Source organism: Fulmarus glacialis, unplaced genomic scaffold, assembly GCF_000690835.1.
Source record: "Fulmarus glacialis isolate BGI_N327 unplaced genomic scaffold, ASM69083v1 scaffold25595, whole genome shotgun sequence".
NCBI classification, from domain to species: Eukaryota; Metazoa; Chordata; class Aves; order Procellariiformes; family Procellariidae; genus Fulmarus; species Fulmarus glacialis.
In genome coordinates this window covers 7,583-33,627 of record NW_009215542.1, presented here as the reverse complement: position 1 = coordinate 33,627, position 26,045 = coordinate 7,583, and the positions used below count along the sequence as shown (strand labels likewise).

Here is a 26,045-nt window from a genome sequence, read left to right as displayed (position 1 = left end):
TTTATATTACTTTTAAGAATCTTCTATACAGCAAGTTGAACAGAAAAAAGCAAACATTCTAACAGCCCCTTTTCCCTAGAACAATTTTCATATAAGATAGTTTTAAATAGCTATTTTAGCGCATTTGCGCATGCTCACTCTCCCCCTTTTCCTAAAGGTAGCACAACCAAAAGACAATGCAAGAATTGGCATTTGTTTTCTTCTCCATCTGGTAAAGATAAGGGGAAGACAGAGACTTGAGACAGAATGTCCCAAAATGGAAAATGTGAACTTGATGTTTACTTTGCCAAGTCTCCAGGGACTTTGTTCTTTTCCTTGGTTATAGTTGATAAAAAACACTTCACTCTGTGTCTGCATGTCACTCTGTGTTCAGTTACAAAAAGTTTTCAATTTCAGCTGTGGATGAATTTGTTTTGAAGCTTCCATTTTGCTTCACTGAACACAGTGCAAACCAAGGCAAGAAACTTAAGTAAAATCCAAACAGGAACTCCCATTAAGAATATTTATGAGCAGCATTTTGCGTATTCTGTTTTCTACTGTCCTTATTCTGGGGAGGAAGAATCCTCATCTTCATCCTCTTCATCTTCATCATTGAATGAGCATGGAGTTTCTCCCCGTGATTCAGAGTAGCGGGATGTTGCACTGCTGGACTGTTGACTGCTAGGGGCAAGAAACTGCCCAGTTGCTAAGGCCACTTCAGCATCCAAACACAACCCTGGATTCTCACTATCAAAACAACAGAAATGTCGAAGTTTAGAGGATTTCTCATGAAGTTTTAAGCTTTCTTTTTGGCCTCAGCTTTTCCTTTAGTTAAAGAAATGCTACTAACAAGGAAAAATCCAAGACCTTTACATTTAACAAGCTGATAGTTATGCAAACTGCTAAAATAGTGGGAAGTTGCATAACAGATTATTGGGTGGCTTTTTTTTTCATAACTAACTAGTAGAATTGCTCAGGCCGAAGAAAGCTTAAAGAAGAATGAATCCATCACAGTTTTGTCAATACACAGAAATGTTTGCAATATGAAATTAACCTATTAAAGGCCATGAGGAAGAACCTGTTCCAGAATAATCCCTCCTTCCATTTTTTAAGGTACACGTAACCTCCAAGCAAAATATGGTTGTTGAGGTGTTTTTTTGGATTGGGTTTTTGTTGTTGTTGGTGGTGGTTGTTTTTTGTTTGGTTGGTTGGTTTTTAATTTAAAATTATGATTAGACTGTGTGGATTAAACTTCTTTCATGAGAGCCTAAGCAGTAGTCTTCAGAAGTATTATCAGGCTTTTTTCCACATGTAATTACCTATTTGTAGTACATGCCCAGGCAGGAATTTAAGGTTAATCTGGAAAATTCTGTCCTTATAAGGGCTTGGAAGTGATTCTATTCTTTTGAACCATAGATATAAAATAGCTAGTATGTCCAAAATTCAAAGCATGTTGATTTGACCTTTCAAATACAATTATCAAGGAAGACAGAATAAGAGACTTTTTCACAATCAAAAATCAACCATAATAGAAAACATGTCATTTCCTGCATGTAAATGGTATGAAACAGTGAGGTTACTGAAAGTACCACAATCACTATCCTTGAATAAATAATGGTTTTATTTACCTTGATTTAGCATCAGAAGTGCCTCCTGCTACCTCTAAATGTGAAACTGCTTGTGCTGAACTTGGAAGTAACCCTTGGTTTATCCATGAAAATCCTGCAGACATATCTAGAAGAAAGCATAATTGCAGTTATGATAGTTACTTAAATTTTTTCTTCCTTTTACAATCTTTAACTTTGCATTCTCTTTGCAGTTAGGATTCCTTAGTTTAGAAGAGAAGGTACCAGTAGCTTGACTTCATACTGTGGATGTGTCCTGTTTAATCAAGATGAAATTACACCCCTGTGTTTGTGATGCACTCAAGCCTTGCACTCCCTTACACTCAGAACTGTGGTTATTTCTATGAAGCTTTTCCCTCTGTCTGAAGAGAATTCACACTGCAGGTGACCCCGGCTAGTAGCCGTATGCAATCACAGGTACCTGAAATAGTTTTGGAGTCCTTCATGGAAACTTACTGCTACAGACTGATCCTATCAAATGCCCCAACAGCTCTAAGTGCCTTTGCTGTTGCGCTTGGTGAAGGTATAAGTGGAACTATACTTGTCAGGATTGGAGATACTGCAGTGAAGCCACCAAGGCAGAATGCGTTTCAGTCGTGTGTGTTCTGATGGCCAAAGGCAGTTTCATCTTGGTGGTCTCATAGCTGGCTGTAATGCAGCCTCCTGATCCGTTCTGACACTGAATAGAGACGGCAATCAGCTGTGGGCATGAACAGACCACGTCAAAGGTCTTGTGCCAAGAGTATGAAAGAGAGAGCCTGTTGTACACTGCATGTGTGATGTGTAAGTAAGTCTCCTCCCTAGGGATAGGAAATTTTAGGATTAAAATTGCAGTAGTGCTGAATTCCTTGAGGTAATTTGTTAAAAGCCCTCTGAGGGTCGTGAATGGGTTACTTAGAACCCTCATAGTACTTGTTTTCAAATTCACTAACAAGTAATGCCTGTCAGTTGTTTCCAGTTACGCACATTTCTGCCAAGAGAATAGCAAAACAAGTCCATTGACCCAATTACACTTACGGGATTTTTTTTTTTTGGGGGCGGGGGCAGGGAATTTGTTTTTAATTTGTTTCTTAGGTAAGGTGTTTCTATTGACCTCCCCAAATTCCATCTCAACACAAAGTTAAAATCAAAATAAAGTTATCAATCAGGACTATCTAGTTCTTTTTCATGGTGCTTGCATGTGGTTCCAGCTGGATGCATTAAACCAGGAGTTAGTCCTTACTATTATTTTCTATGCCTAACCAAACTGCTGTTCTGTACAGCACGATGGCAGTAAAATGGGACTGTGCTATTCATATTTTATCTAGAATTGTTCTGTAATAGCAGATAAGACGAATAACTAAATGTGTTTGTTACCTGCGCTTTCTCATTTGTCCTTTTGTGTTCTTGTTAAGCTTTGGCTCCTTGAGATTTGACAGTGTACTGCCTAGCACAGGGACTGTTTTAAGCAGGTTGTTACAGCCACGTAAATTAGCTCACCATCCATTGGGATTCACAGGCTACCTTGTTTTGTGCTGTGGAGACTTGTTAGCAGCGAGGTATTTAAATGACATGTTACAAAGCAAGGCTAGCAAGGTTGATGTTCCTGCCAGAATAGTCTTTGGAACATGACAGAAAACATTAGTAAGTGGCAGCTTTAGGGTGATCTATGAGGACGGAATAGATGACAGTAGTTGAATATGGACATAGCAATTGCCCTAAACACAGGTTAGTTTTTACAGAGAACATGTTCTGACAGTCTCCTCCTGTCTTTGCAGGAGGAGGCCGACCCATTTGGAATCACTGCATTGTATTTAGATTAATAAAGTGGATTAGAGATGTATCACAGTGTTGTTTCCTGGTCTTTTGAAGGTGTGTACCTGTGTGTACATGCTTAATATTCCAGAAGAATAACAAGTCACTGCTAGTAATGTTGTGTTTTATTAACATTTTGGGATAATAGCTAGTTACCTTTTCTTTTTGAAGAACAAGGTGAAGGAAAGTATGGATTTTACACATAAGGCAGAAAGAAGGTTCATCCCTGCCTTGTACTTTCATTGCCTTATATTTCTAAATTCGATTTTCCAGTGGACTCCAAGGAGCCAGGGAAAAGAGGAAGTTTGTGAAAGATAGGGAGTTTAAGAAGCCATTTCCTGTCTGGAAAGGACTGTCAAAATAGAAGTCTGCCTACAATGAGAAGACTTACTACTTCTACCAGAGTAGATAAATTACTAATAGCTACACTTACGCACCAGGGAAAGCAGCTTGGAAAAAACTTCCCAAGGTGGTACAGTCCAATCTAAGAGTGGCATCCTTATTATGAACTAGGCATATCTTGCAGGAGATACACTCGGTAGGAAGTTGTACTTACATGAGAAGGCTCTAAAGGAATACCCTCAATAGCCCTTAGTAGTTAATGTAAAAGTGAAAGTGCTGCATAGGATTATTGTTGATAGCGGAACAAGCTCATTCATTCAATGGGTACTCTTATCTCTTCAGTTCCAACTCCAGCCCATTTTCCAGTCAAGGCTTGTTATGCAGGTAGATCATAGAGCACTTCTTTGTGCAGGGATGTGTAATCTAGAGGTCCTAAACTGCACCACTTTCTCTGCCCACTGCCTTAGTGGAATACATACAAGTGGGATGGTGTTACCACAACTATTAGTGCCTCAGAATTTTTATCTCCTGCTTTTTTTATCTGTAGTCTCCTTTCTAGGAGTGAGGACTCAACTGACAAAGGCAGGACTTGGTTTTGCATTAACTGCCTGTAGTATATGCATGGCTTGAAAGGCATAGGATGTTACATTGGATATGATTCTACAAGAGTTTATGCTTGTCTCAATCAGTGGCATGTTTCTGTTCATCCAGCAATCTCACTCCCTCCTTTACACTTGAACTGTTCTGGTTTGAGCCCTTAGCTAGATAGTTCTACAGGCTAAATTGTCAGAAACTCCTCTGCCAGATAAAAAGCCTGCGGTTTAGTACCCTGAGCCAGCTCATGAAGAGGGCAGAGGGAAGTAACTGTGTCAAAATGAATGGGCAGCAATGTGTAATTAGGATTGTGACTGTGGGATGCCATCTTAAGCTAGTGCAAGTGTCGTGTTAGGAATAACATTGCTCCTTCCATAGTAAGAAACTGGCACGTATTGTGGTTGTATCTGTTGTATCTGTCACTTTTTCTGGTTTACTGACTTAGCTAAAGCAACACTTTAATGTTAACTTTCACTGTAAGTTATGGTTAAGCTGCTGTATCCTCTACTCTTGCTCCCTTTTGGGAAACAAGAAAAAGTAAGGTCAAATCATGTCAGTTTTAGAAGTCTGCATCAATTATGACAATTGAGCAACAGAAAAATGTGTTACAAACATCATTTGAGATACACATAATATTTTTCTTTATGGTGTTAATATGCCTTAGCTTCTGCTGATTTCAATGGCAGTCAGACACCTCAGGATCATACCAATGTAGTACTTAAAAGACGTATTAAAAAAAACCAACACTTTTTTGCTAAAACATCATGAAACCTATAGAAAACCTAGAAGACACTATTTGTATCAAATTAGGGCACTTGAAGAATGGCTAACACACATGATCCTCCTGCAAAGAAAATACATTAAGGTTTTGATGCACACATAATCAGTTCAGCAGTTCCAAGCAAATTATTTGGCATGTTTAATGTAACTAGAAGTTACTTTTTTTTTTAAAGCTGAGATGGTCCAAGTTTTTTTGTCCATTTTAAATTTCTTTCATTGAACTGGTTTAGACTTAGATTCTTTTAACTGTTTCTCCAGTCCTATTAGCAAGCATTACAACACAAACTATTGTTAGTGTTTGGAAGTGAGTAATTATCTGAAAAAAAGATGACCAGGCTAAGGTCAAACTAACATTGTACAGGAAATGACTTACCTACTTAGACGTATTAGAACAGGACTGGTTTCTACAGCAGTTGCGTTCATGGAGTCAGCCAGTGTGGGAGAACTTTAATCTTGATTGTAATAAGTTTACTCAGTGAATAAGTAAGAGACCTTGATTTGCTTTTCTTGTATAGTAGTAATTGAAGCCAATATACTTAAAAGTGCCATCATGAAAGCTATGGAAGTGACCATGAATTCTAAAAACCAGCGATGAGCCTTCCATTTCACTACTCTTGCAGTGCAAGAAACAATGTCTAAAAATTGCCAACGTTAAAATGGGAAGTTATACTTAACCGAAAACACGTAATCAGGCAAATGCTGGCTTTTCAAGTATTGTGCAAAACATTTAAATCTGTTTCCCTTATTTGTCAGTTACTGCCATTAGAAACCTCTACTATGCAATTCATACTCTTAACTGTAGATTTGTGTTGTGTAATTAAGTAGCAAGCAACAGATAGAAGAAACCTTTAAAATAAATGTACATACTCTACTAACAACACTTCTGGACTATTTTTTTCAGAAGCTGAAACAGCTGAATGTAACCCATGTCTGAAGAATACATCACTTGCCTCAATGCATTTTGAGTAAAAAATAAAATCAATACATTTCTTATGATTAAAATTCTAGATAGGTTTCTGGCTGCTGGTTGCTACTAGGGAAATAACCCAAATCACAACATTCTTTAAGAATATGCAATCTTAGAATCTGTTTTTTTTCTGTTTAGTTTCTTTGAAACAGAGTCCTACTTGTTTCTCACTTGCACAGCAACATCACAGTTGTTTTGCCTTTAATGCTTTCAATAAAAAACCCACGAGCAGTACATTGGTGTGACTGAAGAAACTAAAATGAACTACTATACTAATCACTAGTTTAGACATGTAGTTTTATTGCTTAATCTTTAAAGCTGGTTTTACTCAGTAAATAGTGTAATGACACAGGATTTTTTGCAAATGTAAAGAAACCCTATTCTCTGAAGATAAATTAATGCAGGTTTAAAATGAAATAGAAATTTTAGTTTGCTCCTCAATACACGGGGAGCAATTAAGTAACTTGAAGACTGCAACATTATTAAAAGATTTGGGTCTGCTCCTTTCCCCTTTTTTACATTGGTAGTGAATCATGTGGTAAATAATTTTTACTTGAATGAACCTGCAAGGAACAAATCAAGATGTCTTTCAACTTCTCTTTTTGGCACCAGTACAGCCATATAAAGACTTGGTGTGTAATTTCAAAATTGACTGAAATTAAAATACGAAATCTTAGTTTTAAAACCCACAGGACAAGGGGACCAGGAAATCACAAACAAGTGTTAATAAACTTGATGTAGTTTGAAATGTTAAGCCATTTAAAATGTACTAATTTCAGTGAATGTAACTGAATCACAAATGTTAAGAAACTGTTTCATTCTTAATTCTCTCACATAGTAAAATCAGGAATACAAAAACACATGTTCAGCTTCCTGACTACTTAACTATATTTTTCTTACCAGAACAAAGTAGCATTTTTAATATAAAGCCTGCATTTAAATGACCCTGACGTGAAGATTAAATGTTGCCAACAGAAGGGAATCAACTTTAGGAAAGTTTAAAAAAAAATTAAATCAAATGTTTGAAGTGTCCAACTTCCCTGTGTGAAAGGCATAGTTTTATACTACTGTAATTTAAACAAGACCAAAGCCTAGTTTAGTAGAGAAGTGAGGGCAATAGCTTTGTTTCCCCTTTCCTCAAAAATGAAGGTCCGTATACAGTAATTCATTGGGTAACGCTTCCTTTACAGATGAAGTCCCTCCAGAAATGAGAAAATGTTGGGCTAAGTTTAAGTTTTGGGTAAAGCAAAAAGAATGCAGTCTGACAATAACTAAAGGAAGTGATTACAAATCTTAGCAGCTCTAGTTCAGTGATGCAACACTGAAGAAGATCTAGGTCTGAGTCTATTTTAATGTGACCTGTTCAAACAGTATGACTAGGGAGGTAAAAGCCTCTGCATGGGACACCTGTCCTGGAACTCTTTGGAGCCTCTTGCTTTATTTAGAGAAGCTCAGTTCTCTGATGGCACCTGCTGGCCATGTATTTTATCTAAGTATCACTGGTTTACATGTTAAGTATCACTGGTTTACATGTCCTGGACACAGGACAGCTTACCATCCATGTATTGAGAGTACACTGAGCATGTCTACACAGAGGGAGATACGGAGAATTCTTAGCAGAGCTCACCTACCTCAGGCAAAAAGTAAAGTGTGAATGCAGCTGGGTCAACCAGTTCAAGATACTCTTCTTCCTTCCTTTTCCTCCTCAACTTGGGAAGAGCTGCCTTCTTGCAGTTTGCTCCTCCACACATACACAGTTATTCAAAATTAATACTAACCCATGAAAATCTGTTCTTGGTGTCAATTTAGTTATTTAAGAAATAATTTCTTCGTAATGCAGCTCACTCAGAAGTTTGTTGTTATACATCAGTGTGAATTAAGTTTACAGGACAACTATGATAAACCTTCCAAAATTAACTGTAAAACAACTAATTTATGTACCAACCCTACTAGCTCCCATATAACTTCAAATGTTACATACCTATGTAGGTTAGTATCATTAAATTTGCTTCAGTTAACTAATGTTGTGAACTTGATCAGGAACAATATTTAAGTGTCTCATCTAACGTACCTGTGATGTAGCCTTCTAAAGCTTTCGGCACCAGTGATTTTGCAGTTCTTAGGTCCTCAGCTGAGCATTTGCCTGCCTCAAGCCCAAAGGACATTCCCATTCTCTTCAGCACCTCACTGTCATCATGAATCTCAAAAGTGTTATCGAAATTGAAGAGGTATTCAAATCTGCATGTAAAAAGTCAAAGAGAGATGGTTTTGAAAAGAACACTAAAAAGCTAAGCTTTTTTAGCCTATTTTTCCTTTTTTTTGGTATGCACGGAGGTAAGTGTCTAGATTCTTCGTTATCAGTAAAGGATCCTTAAGGGAAAAAAAAAAAAGTGCAGCAAATGCTTTTTCTCTTCTGCTTCTGTGACTGGTATGCCTACAGGGTTTAAAATGGCACTTTCTCAATTAAAGTAACTTCACCACTGCAGGAAGAAAGTCTAAAATTTTCTACCTCATTAAACAGATTCAAAGGGGAAGAGGGAGGCCTTACTAAACATGAACCTTCACTTGTACTAAATCCAGTACTTTTAAAGGTCACCTGCAACCCTGTCACCAAAATAACTGTTTTGTTTTTGGTTCTTTCACATTTCACTTTCTGTTCTCATGTGCAACACTCCTCCTGTGAACTGACCTATTTATCTTGGTATAACTTTGCTTTTTTGGATGCATTTGGTTGCAGCTAGCAAAGCAGTCTGTTCAGAGTCCTGTATGTTCACAACCTACCATTTCTGCTGCAGGACTCTCAAAATGTTTTTCATTGCATATAAAAGTGGAAATAGTGATATAAACTTAATATAGCTTTAAGAAAAGCAGGGGCATCTAGACTGGCCTTATGCTATTAAAAACCTGGACAGCACTGGTCCAGGGATTACAATATCAGGCTAGTTCCCAGTACCTAATTTTCTGCTGACAAAACCTTTATCCCTGGAAAAACAACCCATCGATGAGATACGATCTTTAAAAGATAACTCACTGGTGGGTCTTGTATTAGCTCGCCAAGCTTGTGTCACCTGTGGATTTTCAATAGGTTTTTTTTTAATACTCATTTTCTTACACCTGATCCAGTAAGTTTGGAAAAGGTACATCTTGTATGCCTATACACAAGATTTTAATCTAGAAATCTACATGCTTTCTACTAGCTGTAATTGTCAGTTACAGGCATAATTTCTTTTGTGACTTATATGGTATTATTTGTAAAACCTATTGTTTATGCAGCTATATTTATTTAAGCGTAACCACATTGAAAGGGAAAAAGATGTGTCTTTATCTCAACCCACGAGTTTTCTCACTTTTACTCTTCTGATTCTCTCCCCCATCCCACCCGGGGGGAGTGAGCGAGCGGCTGTGTGGTGCTCAGTGGCCAGCTGGGGTTAAACCACGACACAAGCTTAACTATTTGAGGGTTTTCTTTCAGGGACTTGACATGACCCCTTCTTGAACTTAGTAAACTTTTGGCATGAACAACATCAAATGCTATGATTTGCATAGACTAACTGTTACAAAACCACTTACATTCTTTTTGTCTAAAACCTCTCACCTGGTATCTTCTCTTAATGTCTCTTAACTTTAATAAGTAACGGTATACAGCTGTTCTCTATGCACATTCCCTAGGTCATCCATGATTTTATAGACACCTGTGAATCCACTGTCCTCTCTTTTCTAGGCCAAAGAGTCCATCTGCTCTTTCTGTGAAAGCCTTTTCATAGTTTCAGGCATTCTTGAGGCCCTCCTGTGTCTCTCTCCTGGTTATGCTATACGCTTTCCAAGAACAAGACAGCATATGGTATTCCAGATATAAAAGCACTATACATACCGAGTTTTACGTTGTATTTCTTACTGTTTTTCCTAATAATTCCCAGCATTATTTTGGCCATTATTGAGAAGTAAACTTTTATTCTCATAGAATGATCTAGCGGGCTGCCATCTTATTATTCAGTGCTAAAAGAGGCCAATACTGTGTATGCAAAGTTTGGGTATGGTTCCTGTCCCTTTCCCATGGTAAGTGCAAATTTGATCAACAATGAATTTAATCTGGATTTTCTGCTCTTGCAGGCAATTTTTTCTTTAAGGGTACAAAAGCCTACTTCCTACACGTTTTCTCTAATGTATAGCATTGTATCTCCAATGGCAAAATCATCTGCATTTCCAATTAGAATGGAGATGTTCTAATTTTCCAAGTTTCTGATACATCTATTGTGTCTGAATGCTTGTTTAAATCTAGGTATTCTGCTTCCTTTTTTTTTTTTTCTTCCCCTAAGACCTACAGCATTTGTATAGAAGCACCATATACACTAAGTACATTTTTGCTGTTCAGGTGCCTCATCTTTTCAAGATAATTTTTAACTTCTTCCTTTTTAGCTGAAGACTCTGCTCTTCTTTAGTCCAACTTCGGAAATGTCATTCACAGTATGCTGCTTGGCACCCGTCTGCTTTCTCAAACTCGAAACAAAACTTTGCCTATAACCTCTTTGTTTTACATGTGAGAAATTTCATTCTGTTTTGGCTAGATAAAGCCTGTTCTTGCACAGCAAAAAACTTCGAAGACACAAACCTATGTTCCTCATGATGCTAAATCCCCCTTATATCTACCATTTTTCCAAGCAATTATTTTCCTTTGGAAGATCCTCTGTAAATACAATTTTGAGTAGCTAATGCTATGAGTTTATCTGTTCACTGGACTTTCTAACATCATCTGCTGTTGCATCATAAATGCTGACCAACCAATGCTTTATATAAATGTTATTTGGGAGAAGAAAGGAAAATGGAAGCCCATTACAACAGTAGGTTATTAACGGACGCTGAAACCAAGTGAAGGGCACGCACTCAAGTTGACCAGTAATGGGGTTAGGCAGCGTAAATACTCTCCAATAAACTACAGAATTTGAATTCTCCAAACTGAGTGACCACTTTTAGCAACTGCCTTGTTTAGTAGATCAATGTAACAGTGGTTTAAACACTAGCAGTTTTTGGCACTGTTTACCTACACACTGCTGCTGCCGCTAATCAGTTGCACAAATAATAACCACAGTAGGAAAGCTTGTTTAATTTGGGTTGTACACTTAATGATCTCCAGATGACAGTAGTATTGAAGCTGGGTTATATAAACTGAAATACCAACAACTTAAATAATTTTGGTGTGCTCATTTTTAGTAGTAATGTTTTGTTACAGTTTGAGATTGTAGAAACGTGTTATACTTCTCTAGATCCCAAATGCCAGTTTAACCTCTGACAACTTCAAAGCAGCAGTTCTGAATTTCAATATGAAATTGTTCAACTTTTAAATGACTTCAAACCTAAATACAGAGCACTGTTAAAAGTGTAGTAAGAACTGTATAGTATGCCTATAAAATTAGGGTATAGTTAAGCTAAATCAATATTGATCCTAAAATTCCCAACTTGCTGAACTGCAGTGCTGATGGGAGTATTCCAAAAGTTTTGTCACAGAATGTATTGGACTTCAGTCCAATTTTCTACAAAAATTCAACTTTTAATAGTATTGCTTTTTTGCATGTTGGTGTTTAGGTTACTAGAGACTGTCTTTTTTTGCTGTATGTTAATTGACTTGAAGTTCAATATGGCATGTGTATCACAGAGTGAAATCTGTAATCTACAGTATTAAAGCAAAGTCAGACAGCTTTTTTCAGCTAATAAACTAGTTGTGATCTGATTAACAGTTAAAATAACAGTACCTCATACTTTCAGCTCTATTTTCACAGGATGAAGAGCATAAGCACCCAGCAGTATGTAAGTGGAAGATTTTCAGATTAATGTAAGAGTGCAACTATAGCAGTTTGCTTATAAAGACAATATTTCAAATTTCTATATAATTTCCTTCCTTTTTTTCCTTCAAAGAGCTAGGTGCAATCTTTTTGCTATTAAAAGACACTTTAAAAGTTGTTATTATCACCTCTAGGATGTTACTTCTGTGTTACATGGATCACCTTGTGTTTCTGACTAAATACATTTATGGCATATTAGGAATAAGAATTCAGAAGCACTGCCACATGGCTTCATTAAAAGCTAGTGCTGCCCTAGTATATAATTTCATTCAGTTATTTCTCCTGTGCAGTGAATGATCTTTGAAATGTCAGTCTGAAGTGCCTTTTACAACACTGAAAGTCAGCCTGTTTTAACTAGTGGTTGTAAAGCAATGTTGATAAACTTATTCCTATTACTACTGTAGTTGCATTTAAAAAAAACCAACCAAAACACTCCCCTGAAGTGACAGTAACAAATTTAAATACATAATTACTTTTAGTAAACTAGAAAAATTTCTCTCATTTGTTCAAAGAAAAATTCCAGTCTACAAAGAAAATAAAATTCTAAAAATTGTTTCCATAAACACTCACTTATCACTTGATATGCTGCAGTCTATAACTGTTCTTTTGCTAGTGTTGACTATTAAGAAAGGCAGCTGTATTGTTGAGTTCAAAGCTGGAGGGCCTTGATTTTGTTGTTCATTTTGCTGATTTCTTTGTACCAAGTTTTTGAATGCTATTTGCTGTAGAAAGAAAGAAAGAAAAAATGATCACTGACAATAAAAGAGAAGACATCAGTGTTTCCAGGAAGTGGAACTTCATAGCTCTTATTTACCAACTCTCAACACCTCCAGTAGTTTTCTGTCAAGAAGTAAGTTGTGGCCTGACTTCCTCTTTGCACTGGTGAAGCTCACCAGGCACAGAAGTTAAACACAAATTTTTCACACATACCCTAATGGCTATGCCCCCCTCGCAATCCCTGGAGAAGAAACAAGAAAGGAGCAATAAAGCTTGGCTGGAGAATGGTTGCCCATTCCTTTTGAAAAGGCACGGGAGTCAGAGGTCTTCTCTGTTATTTTATATGCATAATTACCTTAGACTAGGAGCTAGTTACACTGAAACAAAAGTTAACAGAAATTACAGCATTCCCCCACTTGCCATGATCCATGTTCTCTTCCCCTTCTCATCCACACCCTCTTTTCTCTCTCAAGAGAGTTAGTTTTGAAATTCTCCTCTGAAAGTTTTTAAACAGGTGCTGTTCGTGACACTACTTGCTCTCTACTGAATTCTTGTATCTGACTGCAGATGTATGAAAATGTGTGTTTTTAGGAAATGTTATTTGAGGGATTGGAAGTCAGTGTACTTACTCACTTTGAGGCACTATTTATTCCACTTAAGGGGGGAAGATGGATAGACAGAATCCCAAAGGACTGGTAAACCATTTGACAATGAACATAATCAAGGAAATAATGATAGTTGTAGATAGTAAGGGAGTGCAACTCTGTCATTTTCAGACTAATAGTTAGGAGGGCCTGAGTTGCCTTATTTTTACCAGGATAATTTCATGTTACTCTTAGAGAAGCTGCTAATTTATTAGGTCAGACAGATAGAATCAGAATTGTGCCCTAAGTAAAGAAATAGTTTTTGGTGATGAAAAAAGAAGCATTAGATATTTAGAAGTTTCAGTGCATATCTAATTGAAAATTGTATCAATATAGTTACACCTGGAAAAAAAATATAGCCTAATTGCCTGTAAAAACCTCATCAAAAAGTTTGATTGCATTTAAATTACTGGAAGTCTGCACAGACCAAAACACTTACGAATGCTCATAACTGTATTTATAAAATGTTACTTTATAAGCAAAGATGCATTTGAAATATATTTCTGCAATCAAAGCCAAAACTCAAGTCATCTCAAAGGTGCACATCCAGAATCCAGAGCTGGATTTGCCAGCCTTCCATTCTCAGGATCCAGAAGTGTCTATCTCCCTGAAAACAACTCTGTACATATTTACACAAGTTCAGTTGTAAATTTCATAGCGTAGAGTCAAAGAGAAGTTTTCCAGTAAGAACTACTCAGAGAAGGTAACTCTGGGGGGACTTACGAGTCAACAAAGGGGACTCGCGAGTTGTTCCCATTCGCACTAATGTCGACAAAGCTTCAGCAGAACACTTACTTACAGAAGCCTGTGGCACGCAGATGCAGCATGCTGTTTTACAATAGGTAAAAATGAACCAGAGAGTGAGGGTAAGAGGTCCCCCTACCAGAATCCAGAAGGGTCACAAGTGTGAAACTTTTCTTCCTAGCATATCATAGCTGCTAAAAAAATCTAGAAGGAACTTCAGAAGTTCTAACATGTCGGATTTGCACTTGATAATTTCATTTATAGAAAAAAATAATTAAAATTAAATATACCTGCAGCAGCAGTTCTTGTAGTTGGGCTCGCTTCTGTTTTATCCTTTCAATCCGCTTCTGTTTTTCTATCTTAAAATATAAATGTAAATGCATCAAGATAATTACTTAGTTACCCTGTCTGTTCCATTGTGCCAAACTGAACAGGCTGTAGACCTACATCAGTGTGTTAGCACCATTACAAAAATCCATACTTTCTTTGTAAATGGTGGTGAATTCCATGGCACGGTAAGTAAATTGCGCAAGTCTTTTTGGCCCTACCCGTTTGCCATATATTTTCTTCTTTTTCAAACAGACTGATTGCATAGTCACAGGAGTTTCTCCATAAAACAGGTCTGACAAACTGTAATTTATTTCTTTGTGAACAATTTTAACTTCAGTAAGGAATCAATTATTACAAGAGACTGTATTATTTCCCCACCCATTCCTCCTCTTTTGTATTGTGCACTGAGTACCAAATTAAATGCTTACTTGAGGGGGTGCCTTAGGTTGTTTTTTTTTCTCCTGCCCTCCGCTCTTTTGGAATTGGGCACGTCCCTTCCACTGTTCTCCTAGCTGCAAGCTACTAGACATAAATGTGTGGAGACGCGGCTCAGGATCATCACCTGCATCTTTACAGTGACCTCCACTTTTTGTTTGGACTACTCATTTGAGACTTGATTAAACTAATAAGATTTCAGCAACAAAAAGGGGGTAGAGGTAACATTTTCTACATGAGCACAGAATCCATTTCTTGCAACAGTTTTGTTAATGCCAGTTTATGGGGCAAAGCTATCTTCAACCGAAGTATGCAGTGTTTGGGACAGCAATAGTACTGAATGCCTACTGACACTGCAGATATAACCAACAGGATTTTAAATAGTGTTCTGGGGCAACACTAAAGAATTGGACAGTAGTCATCATGTTTAAAACATATTCTTCCTCATCATCCTGTTGGTGCCAGCACTGTATCGCTGCTCCCAAAAATACTAAACTCTTACATTACCTTTTCATTCAACCACTGAAATTAAATGATGCAGTCTTTTAAAGCTTAGCTGGCCTAAACGCCCCCCTCCCTCCCCCCATTTTATTTACAATGTTGCTTTGTGGTGGTTCCCCACACACACACTTTAATGCTTGTTTAAAATGCTTCCTTCAGAGCACAGTACATGACTTTCTTTGCTGGGACAAATATATAACTCCTAAAACCAATAAACAGTACAGATATAATTTAGACATGGTTTCTATATACAAGCTTTTTTGTACTGATTTCTCATGTTTGTACTGGTAATCTTATTATGGAATTACACTGTAAGAAGAGTTGGAACTTTATACAGCTTTAAAAGCAAAATTAATTCGATTTTCACACCATGAAAATGCAGCTTTATTTTCTGTTCTTTTCTATTATGTCATAGGAAGCAACATTTTAACCAGATATGCCTGGCTTCCATTTTGTGCATATTTAATTAGAGCCTGACACAGTGAATAGCATATGATCATTGTAGACGACACAATGAAATTCAAGTTCCGTATTTGTAACAGTAACCTACACTGAAGATAATGCATTCACATGAATGCATGTAAAATGTAGATTTATCCATAATTTTTTTAAAAAACGAATCCTGGAGTATAATGATTGAGCATATGCCTACTCCTTGGGTGGATGTATTTTCCAAGTTGCTGTGATGGACAAGGATAGTAAAAGCTTTTTTCTTACCACTTTCTTACTAGAAAGACAATTGATGTAAATGAACCTGCACAAAAAAAATTGTTCTGTACTGGAGAGGCACCCCACCCACCTTTTAAGATATTTAATGTCACAAGTATCACAAATATAATACATATTAAGATATATTTACGGACAGTCATTATAGCACTCTGCAGTAAGTACAATAACTTGTGCTTTTTATTTATAGAGCATTTGGCCTGAAGGATAAGCAACATTGTGCATATAAATTCTGGCATCCCTGCAAAAACATGGTAACTCTTAGTCTGCTGGAAAAATAATGGAAATAACCAATAAGTAAAACTTCATTTTTTTTCCCTGCCAGTTCATAACTAGTATTGGACATCCTAGCAGGAATTATTTTTCATTTTAATTGCCTTTGAGTGGCATTTCCAAGTACAGACATTAATAGAAAACTGGTCTCCTTTCAATGTATACCGTTTTGTAAGCGTAACTGCACCATAAATTCTTTTGACTTTCTTCTGGTCTTCAGGCTACTACAGACTTTAATCTTAAAAATAATCCCTGATTTAATCAACATCCATTTTTGTAAGGTAACCAGTTTTTTTTAAAACGATGTAATGTATACTAAATAAACTGAACTAAGCATATATAAACATATCCTTTCAGTTTATTCAAATATCAAAAGTTGTATTTTCATAGTGTGCAAGAATCAAAACCAATCAGGTTCAAATTGAGAAAAAAACCATCCTCTGAAGTAGAGCAGCTCCATTATCACAAACTCTGAACTACACAGAATTTCCCATCTACCTCACTTTACCTCTAGATTCTGACATTCCTGAGCTGAGTTTGTAGGAAGGCCGATCCATCTGATTTCCTTCTTTTCCTTTGAAATTATGTTCATTGCCATCAGGACATTAAGGGCATCATAAACTCTCCGTCTAATATTTTTCTGATCATAAGCCTGCTAAGAAAACAATGCAGCATTAATTACAACAAAAGAATTCAAGAAGGAAAAAAAAGATTGAACACATCCTTTACAGATATGTAGAAGATAAAAAGCCAAAATGGCAGTTCAAGTCAGAGTGGTATTAAAACATGATGGCTTCATCTGTGCTACTACCTGGATACCACATGAGCATGTTTGGTTGCAAATGGAAGCTTCACACCTGCTGGAAGCCTCTGTGCAGCAAATTCCCATCATGGCAAGTCTGTTATGGTTGAAAGGCCTGACAAGACCACCCATATGGTGGGTACAAGAGTAGCTTTTTTTAAAAGAGAATTCTTTTGGCAGACTTCGCTATTTTGTTTATGATTTAGAGGGAGTTCAATTCTTCATTTTAATTCTGTATTTTTAAATTTCAGAGGGTAAGTCTTTATATTTGGGAAGTAGTTAAGTAAGTGAAGGAAAGTATGGAGTGTGGCAGGGCAATACAGAAACAGAAGGGACAGAATTCCAAGATAAACCAGACAATTTTGTAACAGTGTAACAAATTTCAACACATATTTGCTTACCGAATCTGTAGCTAGGTGGCTGTTAGAATTTGTAAATTCTGATACCAGCTCATCAGCGACTTCATTGTATGAAGTTGTTCCTTTACGTTGAACTTTTTCACATACTTTCATTGAAAAATGCCTCAGACCCTTCCCATTTTTATCCCCTTTTTTGCTTCTCTTACTGGAATGAGAAAAGTAATTACTTTAATACATTGAATGTTAAGAAGCTACTTTGTTACTCAGCAAAAGGCTTACCTTTTGCAACAGGAATCAGGACTCATGACATTATGTACTACCTAAATGGAAAATGAATCTGTTCTGCTTTTTTGAATCGGTTTCTTGTTTCTTACAAGTTGGCAAAAATTACATTGGGAGCCCTTTCCCCTTTTTCGGTGATTTCTACATTGATAGTATTTGAACACATGCTACTGGGCAGATGCTTAAAAAAACTGGATTTGTAATTCACCTCCAGGTAGTTTCACAAAAGAGCAACCAAAAAAAGAGGGAAAACCTCACAGGGTAGTTATGTGCCTGGAAGCCAGATTTACAGGGAACTCTCATGTTTGTGCTTAAAACAGAAAGGCTCAGACATCCTATTTACAATAGAGCAAAAGATACCTTAATTCTCCTAAAAAGTTTAATATCTGTGCCATCATAATTAAGACTGAGATACAAGAATCTCTTTTGTGGAGAGTAAGTACATATTCATTGGGTTTTATGGTGCCAAATTAATAACTGGCAACTGTCAGGGTTATTTTCCATTCACTTTCTTCCTCCAGAAAAGCAAGAGCTTCGATAATGGTAATGGAAAAAACCAGGAGCAATTGGTTTTATCACACAAGCTAGATTTGGATGCGTATTTCAACAGAAGCCTTTAAAAAGCTCAGCTGTGGGTTTTTTTTTTCTAATTACAGTTTTACAAGTTGGTTTGATAATACATTCAGGGAGATCTCTTATTTTACAGAAAAAGGCCTAGTTCTGTCAACAGTAACAAGCTAAGGAAAACATTAAAATACAAGAATGCTTTTCAAAATTTTGAATGTATTTAAGAAAACAGAACACTGAAAGGAAGGACAGAAGAAAAGGAAAAGTAGAAAGGAACACCAGAAGATTTAAAAAAACCCAACACTCCTAATCCTTACGCAGTTACTCAATTTGAGTAAACAAATAAAACCCCCTTGAATGCATTCAAGGAAGTTTCAGAAGCAAAGGAAAAGATCAACTCTTTACAAGTATTTGTCACATCGCTGAAAACTAGAACAATCCTATTTCTGAAGATGTGTTGTGTTTGTTTTTCACAACTCCCAGTATCATGTGTAACAGCAAATGTATTTATCAGGAAGTGATAAAGCAAACAGTAATGAATTATAACTACAAGGAATAACATACAATATAGCTTTTACGTGAAGGATTGAACTGCTGGAAGTGCGAACTAGACACCCATCTCGCTGAAGGGCAGCTCTGAAGAACAGACGTGACCATATACATAAAATATAAATATATGTTCAGTAATACTCACCTTTCTGAAAAATCTGATTCTATAAATTCTCGAGTCCGCTTTCTGTCCCTAAGAAAAGACAATGCAAACTTAGGTGAAAATAACATTATATATTTAGACCAACAAAATCAATGTATTTGGGGCCTAGCTGGCTACTAATGTTTGCTGTTACATGTTTACTGAAAGGGAAAAATAGCACACACAGAGCTTGACAACATTTGAGAGAAGTTGGTTAGGACATTGGAGGTTGTCTGAGCTCACTGCCAGATAAGTTCTATTCCCAATTTTACCATGCTTTGCCCATATGATTTTAGGGAAGTCACTTCATCTGGAACTATAGGAAGTGCAGATGTGAGCTAGGTAACCAAATCCCATCAAAAAGGAGAAGCTGGGCTCCTTTGACAATGCCTATTTAAAATTCCTCCACGTGGAAGAAAAATGCCTTTAAACAGCACATACATAAGATACAGTCTGTATTTTCAGGACATTGAATGTTTTGGTATCTTTAAACAAAAAACGTAAAACACTAAACATATTCATATTAGAGTTGATGTATACAGAGCTGATGAGAAATACTCTGAAGCAGCTGTTGACAGGAATTTTGCATAGAAGTAGCAGTCACCAATCACTGCTGGTTTCCTGATCGTTCTGTTTATTAGTTATAGCAAGCAGAATACACAAGTTGTATTCCAAACTTGTCTTTTATTCTTGCAGCTGACACAATGCACATTGCTTGAGAACTATCGGTAAATTACTTCACGACGTTACTCTGCGCTTTCAAAACCAGGGCTCACAGCAGATACGCAGCTAAAAACCTGACAATGTTATGAAGGGAGCTGAACAAAAATGATGGATTTGAAGATCTGTGCATGAAAGCCTGCATATATTTGGTTGTGCGATCCAGAACCCAGCAGTAGACGTCTTCCTCAGCAGCGAGAGCGGGATTTTTGTCTTTGGCAATCCCTGTCCATGGTGCTTAACCGCTCACCCTGTGCAACCGGGGGTCTGAACGGAGCAGAGCTGGGGCAGGGGCTGGAATGGCACTGAATGGAGAGCTGTCCCCTGGTCTGTAAGCCAGGCTGACGAGGTTGTATGGAGCCCTCAGAATGACTATGTTCTTGTCTCATTTGATTTTGGAAACAATTTGGAGTCTGTGAAGAGGAGCAAACAATGGGTAAAGCAACAAGACTAGACTTGCAATCCTCTGGAACTGTCTTCAGCAAGGGCTCACTGCTTAGATTCGGCAATACTACAGACCCTTTCTCACCTCTGTTCTTCAGATGAAAATATGACCTATGGTATGGACTTCTGCAGTGATCAATATTGATCAGCCAGTCTGGAGAACATATTGCTCGTTTTTATTGGCGAAACAATAGTCAGGCTCATTGGAAATACTGTGTCTAGATTTTGACAGAAGGATGGTGCTTCTCCTTGGTGGTGGTGGTTGATGCACTGGAACCACGCCTGCATCACCTGGGTTTGGATGAAGCTTAAGAAAGCTAATGGGCATTGATTCTCTGGTTTAGCAAGCTGTGAACAGACACTATAGCTTTTCCCTCCTCTGGGTACTGGAAGAACTTCTGCCTGGCCTCCACATTTCACAAAATTTGCAGAAACAAAGTAATCTTTGACAACTCCTTTTTCAAATAAAATCAGAACTAAGTGGATTCAAAAGGTATTTGAGGAGAAAAACACATAGCAAAAAATCAAGCTTAAAAACTGCTCAGCCAGGCATGCAGTTTATTGACTCTATGGTGGGAATATAGCGACTGGGAAGTACAAGCCTATGACGCCCTGGCTTACAGCATAGAATGAAGAAAGTCAAGGTACAAATATTATACTCTCATTTCTGCCATGTCCTAGATGCTCCATTTTCCCACCTCTAAAGCTGGAAAGGTACTACTGACATTCATCACCTGTTTACAAAAATTAACCCAGATATGGAAATAAATTACTTTTTAATTTTCAGAGGCAAAGCACGTCATCTGTCTTGAGACAGATGAGCTCAGCAGTACTGGTATTAAAAAAAAACCAAAAAAACCCAAAACAAACCAAAAACCAAACCATGAAATACTGTAAAGACCAGATTTCCTTAGAAGAAAGATAGTCATGTTACTTTGGAGTACCTCAGAACCCCATGAAAACTTGTTGCTACTGTAAAATAGTAATAAAAATACAATTCTGATTACATTCAAAATTTTCCATTAGAGCTTTATTCTTAAATGCCTCTTGAAGTGTTTTTGACAGTCTCTCCCCCTGTTGGCACCCACTGATACGCTCAACAGCAAAACTACTTGGGTATACCATGAACTTATGAAAAAAATAAAGGCTTCTTTTAACAGGACTCATGAATTTGTGACTCTCCATTTTCAAAAAGAAACAGACACCACCATAAACCAAAATTAAAACAGACAGTGAAGTGACCGGTGCTTGTACTTCCATGTTCACATGCTGCAGACACCGAAAGTGCATAATAGGCTAAAGAGCATACTCCTTCCTTTTAGTTGTGCAAGAACTAGAAGCCATAAGCCAACATATAGATACAACAGTATAAATAAAGGAAAAAATCAGAACAGATCTTCAAACATCTTTAAATAAAACAAAAATCTTACCCTGGGACCCAGCCAGAAGCTTCTGTTATGTGTGTCTGTGTGACCATTGTTGGAGCTGGGTTATATGGACTCCCAATCAGAACACCCCCTGAACTGGTCAGTCTTTGTGATGTGCTTATGATCTATGAAATTTAGAAATTAAAAACACAGCTCTCTTAAGAAAACAGAGGTTATCACAGCCCAAAATTCATACTAAGCATGGTACCAAGAAAAAAATAATAGTTCTGTACCAGATGCAATCTGCAGTCAAAGTATATGGAAGAGATGTCATCAGATCTTCATACATGAAAGTAGTTACAATGCTGTTAAGTTTTCTACTAATTGTACTATATTACTCTATTATTCATATGGACAAGATCTAGACAAATAGAAATAGTTACTAGGTATGGCAGATATAGGATCTGTAGCTATACACATCTAATTGTTTCTTCGAGAGTGCATCTAGGCAATGTCTTGATCACTGTAATCAATAAAGCCACCTTTCCAATGGATTTGTGATTTGCAATTGTCTGTCTTTGGTACCAAAGACAATCTGAGCTGCAGGCAAAGTATTCCCTGCAGTTTCTAGCATTTACAAGATCTCATGGCATTCCAGCAAGCTAATAATACAATATTGTACCTATGGAATTAAATATAAAGTTTGTACAGTATATATAGAACTTACATTTATTAAAACCTGGTGAAATTGTATGTACAATGGTTGTTAACACTAAGACACTTGGTCTCAACTTTTAAATCACATCTAAGTTCATTCTTTAAAGTACGTCACCAGAAGATAGCATTTAAAAATGAAACAGTATTAATTAGTTAATCTTTAAAATAAAACACGTTAAATTATTTTGATTCCTATATGGTAAGATTCATGCCAAAGCTGCTTAGACAATGCTTTTTACTCATATACCTTATTTTGCTTTTTTAAACTTTATTTTACTTTACTCTGTCTGTTAGTGACATTTTGGGTACCTACTGTATTAAACTTTGTAGTTTCCTTTATTCTTTAACTTAGCCAACACCCATGTAAGTATACAGCAGATACTTTGTTTGATATCCATCAATATTGTTTAAACAAGTGGAAAAAATGGTATCATCTGAAGAATTTCCCATTTCCTTAGCTCACTGAGCATTACTTCACATCCCTTCTGACACCACACCATGATTACACGTATGTATTTTTTATCTCAAAGACATAAATTTATCTTACTTAATTTTTGCAAGTGGATAGCTTGACAGAAAAAAGTAAAAACAGAAATTTAGGAAAACCAAAACACAGGTGCAGATATTTACTGGTTGATACTGGAGAACAAAAGATCCCTGGCTGGCTGCTTTACACACTGCATGCAGGCACAGGAAAGGTATCAACTTTTGTCAACTTCCTGCTACACTGGCTTAAAGTCAGAAACATTTTGTGAAGGAATGATTAATTTTTAAAAGCTTGCTTAAGTTCAGCACTGGTGTAACACCAGCATGTAAGTGAGAATCAGTAATGCAGTATTTCAATTAATCATCAATCCAATCCAGTAACTTTTTGTATCAATTTCTTGCAACACTATAAATCATGTTTATTTGCAGTAAGCATATGATTCTGCCAGCATATGACAGACACATGCCAGGGGGAAAAGATTTTAAGTATTTTGCATACTGAAATGTCCACAGTCCAGCCTCTCTGAAGTTTCACGTTGCTCTACTGATGTCTTGTAAATCACAGATCAAGTGTGTCATAAAAGAGTATTTTATGTGCAGTCATCTCATACCTTTCTTGTGACAACCACGATACTAAACCGAGGTGGCAAACCCACGGTGGGGTGCTTCCGCGACCGACTTGTCCCCTGGTGCCACCTCGTGGAGACGGACGCCAGCAGCACGGCCCCGCAGCCCCCTCCCCGCCGGGGCAGCGAGCGCCCTGCTCGGTGGGCGCCTGGAGGCGGTAGCTGCACGCGCACGGAAATCCACCGGCCTACAGCTTGTTGCTAAAGCTGCAAGTTCTTGGGTGCAGGGACACCGACGTCACAGGCAGACAAATCAGGGTTATTTCACTGTCACTTTTAAATTTACTAGTGAATGTTTGCTTTCACAAAAAATGCTACACTGAGTATTTTCAGAGGACTAATTCCATCTTAACAGCAAACATTTTTCCAGTGTGCCTGAAGTAATCACATAAATTGACTGCATAGCATAAAAAAGAAAACCTCACCCTAACTTAGCAAATAGAGCATCTGTAGGATGTGTTAAATCCCTGTCATTAAGCACTAACATTTTATCAATAATACTTATGCTGAATTTACACCTACAGACTGAATTTGAAGAAATTGCAACAAACACCCGTACGCAAGAATCCAGCCCACAAATTGTGCTGCTTTCACCGTTTGCACAGCCGTACCCCACGGCATGCAGACCAACGGTCATTGTGAAGGGCCGGCACCAGCCGCAAGGCCTGTGACCTACAGCGCTTAAATAAAGCTGAAAACCCCTTGCGGCAGCAGGATGTTGCTAACACAGATGAGATGCCAAAGGAGTGTTAACATTCCCACTATTGAGAACTTATGAAAGTTCTCTTTTAAATCATCTGGAACACAACACAGCCGTACACTGGCTGTCTTAGGAGACCTGTGTTACCGGCACCAGCCGCAAGGCCTGTGACCTACAGCGCTTAAATAAAGCTGAAAACCCCTTGCGGCAGCAGGATGTTGCTAACACAGATGAGATGCCAAAGGAGTGTTAACATTCCCACTATTGAGAACTTATGAAAGTTCTCTTTTAAATCATCTGGAACACAACACAGCCGTACACTGGCTGTCTTAGGAGACCTGTGTTAATGGCTATTTAACAAGAAAATGTGTTCTGAATATAGATCTATCCTTGCAAAGCAACAGAATAAAATAAAGTAATTGAAAAATTTAAAAATAAAATGAGAATAAAAAATTAAAATAAAAATAAATAAAAGAGAATGTGTCTCACACCATGCAGTAGCTTCTGCAACTTTTCTAGCTACTATAGAACCTAAACTGTTCATTTCAACGAAAAGCAGGGCCTTGAGAAGTCACTTGTAAGAGTAGGAACTGCATTAACTGACTGCTCTCCCCTGTTCTTGACTATTATTTATTGCACTCACAAAATAAAGCTTTTGTAGCAGAACTATTCCAGTGAAATGCTACAGGGCACATGCTCTAGCGATACTTGCATCAGTACCGATGGACTGAGGAACGGTATTCTCTAGCCACAGGTAGCCAGCCTTCAGGTGGAGAGCTCTACACAGGGAGGATGCAGCCTGGGGGGCCTGGCTGTAATGCTTGTGCCTGTCTGTCCGACTGGGATAAACGCCATTGAAGAACAGTAATAACTTCTCATGTGAAAAAGACCCATCACAATTATTTATAAAACACACTAAATGCTTCTTGTATTCAGGCTAAGTGCTTGGCAAGTACTAGAAACAGTTCACTGTATTGCCTGCTTAGTTCTCTGGCCACCAGAAAACTGAAAATTTTTCTCAAAACCAGATCCAACATCCCTGAAACAGCAATATACTCTCATATGTAGTTATCACTACAGGAAAAGACAGTTCTAAGAAGAGTAGTTTCAACAAGTTAAATCTCTAACGACACATCCGAGACACTTAGTCTTTGGCAATGCTGGAGATTTACTGGTGAGAACATGACTCAAAAATATTCAAAGAGTATCAATAACATTGAGATTTTTTTTTCTTAATACACTTTTGAGTAGTAGTTAAAATGTCAACTGGAAAAGTTGTTTCAATTTCCATGCAAACCCAGGAAGATAGGTATCTCCTAAGGTCACACAGGATCGTTGTTGGGAGCGGCAATCCTGGCATGCCAAGATTGCTGTACCCACACGTCATCACCTTCCCATCCAGGTGGGGCACTTCAGCAGCCTTTGCAGCTGAGGCAGGAAGTGGCAAGTTCCTAGCACTGTTCACATCTTTGTTTTTCATGTTTCCATATTACATCAACAGGAAGTCACGCAGCTAGTTACACAAGTTAGCATTACCGGAGCTGCAAAACTTACCATTTGGGGTCCAACATTCACATTGATTGGTCCTAAGGTTTTTGGCAAAATCTTGGTTGGGGAGTTGGTGCTGGAAACTGGTAATGTGATTATTGAAATATTACCTAAACAGAGCAGTAAAAAGAGAGTTTTAAATTACTTCCTTAGTAACCTATGAATTACACTTTGGCAAATTCTCACAGCATTTTGAAGTTTTGGAATTGGGTTAGCTTTTTTGTCTCGTACACTGCAAACACACCCTCACATAACAGCCTCCAGACCTTTTAGGAGATGTCACAAAGGCAGTTTCAAAGCAAGAGAACTGGGAATCGATCGATCAAATACCTCCCCCCATTCTTATGCACAGCCTTATTCAAAATGGGGAATTACAGTGGCGGGTCTGGAGGCAGAATCAAATACAAGGAAGAGCTGCCACTGCCTCGTAATCCACAGAGTCAGCTGG

General features: G+C 37.6%; 1 protein-coding gene across 1 annotated transcript; it reads right to left on the bottom strand.

Moving 5' to 3' along the window:
* Positions 1 to 152: 152 nt before the first annotated feature.
* TFDP2 (transcription factor Dp-2 (E2F dimerization partner 2)) lies at positions 153 to 25,620 on the bottom strand. Its single transcript, XM_009578978.1, has 9 exons — positions 25,604 to 25,620; positions 18,993 to 19,040; positions 17,492 to 17,654; positions 16,797 to 16,940; positions 14,314 to 14,382; positions 12,489 to 12,640; positions 8,153 to 8,319; positions 1,608 to 1,713; positions 153 to 726 (listed from the first exon to the last, which is right to left on the bottom strand). Exons 1-9 carry the CDS (start codon positions 25,618 to 25,620, stop codon positions 543 to 545), a joined length of 1,050 nt encoding a protein of 349 aa, XP_009577273.1. The 3' UTR covers positions 153 to 542.
* Positions 25,621 to 26,045: the final 425 nt, after the last annotated feature.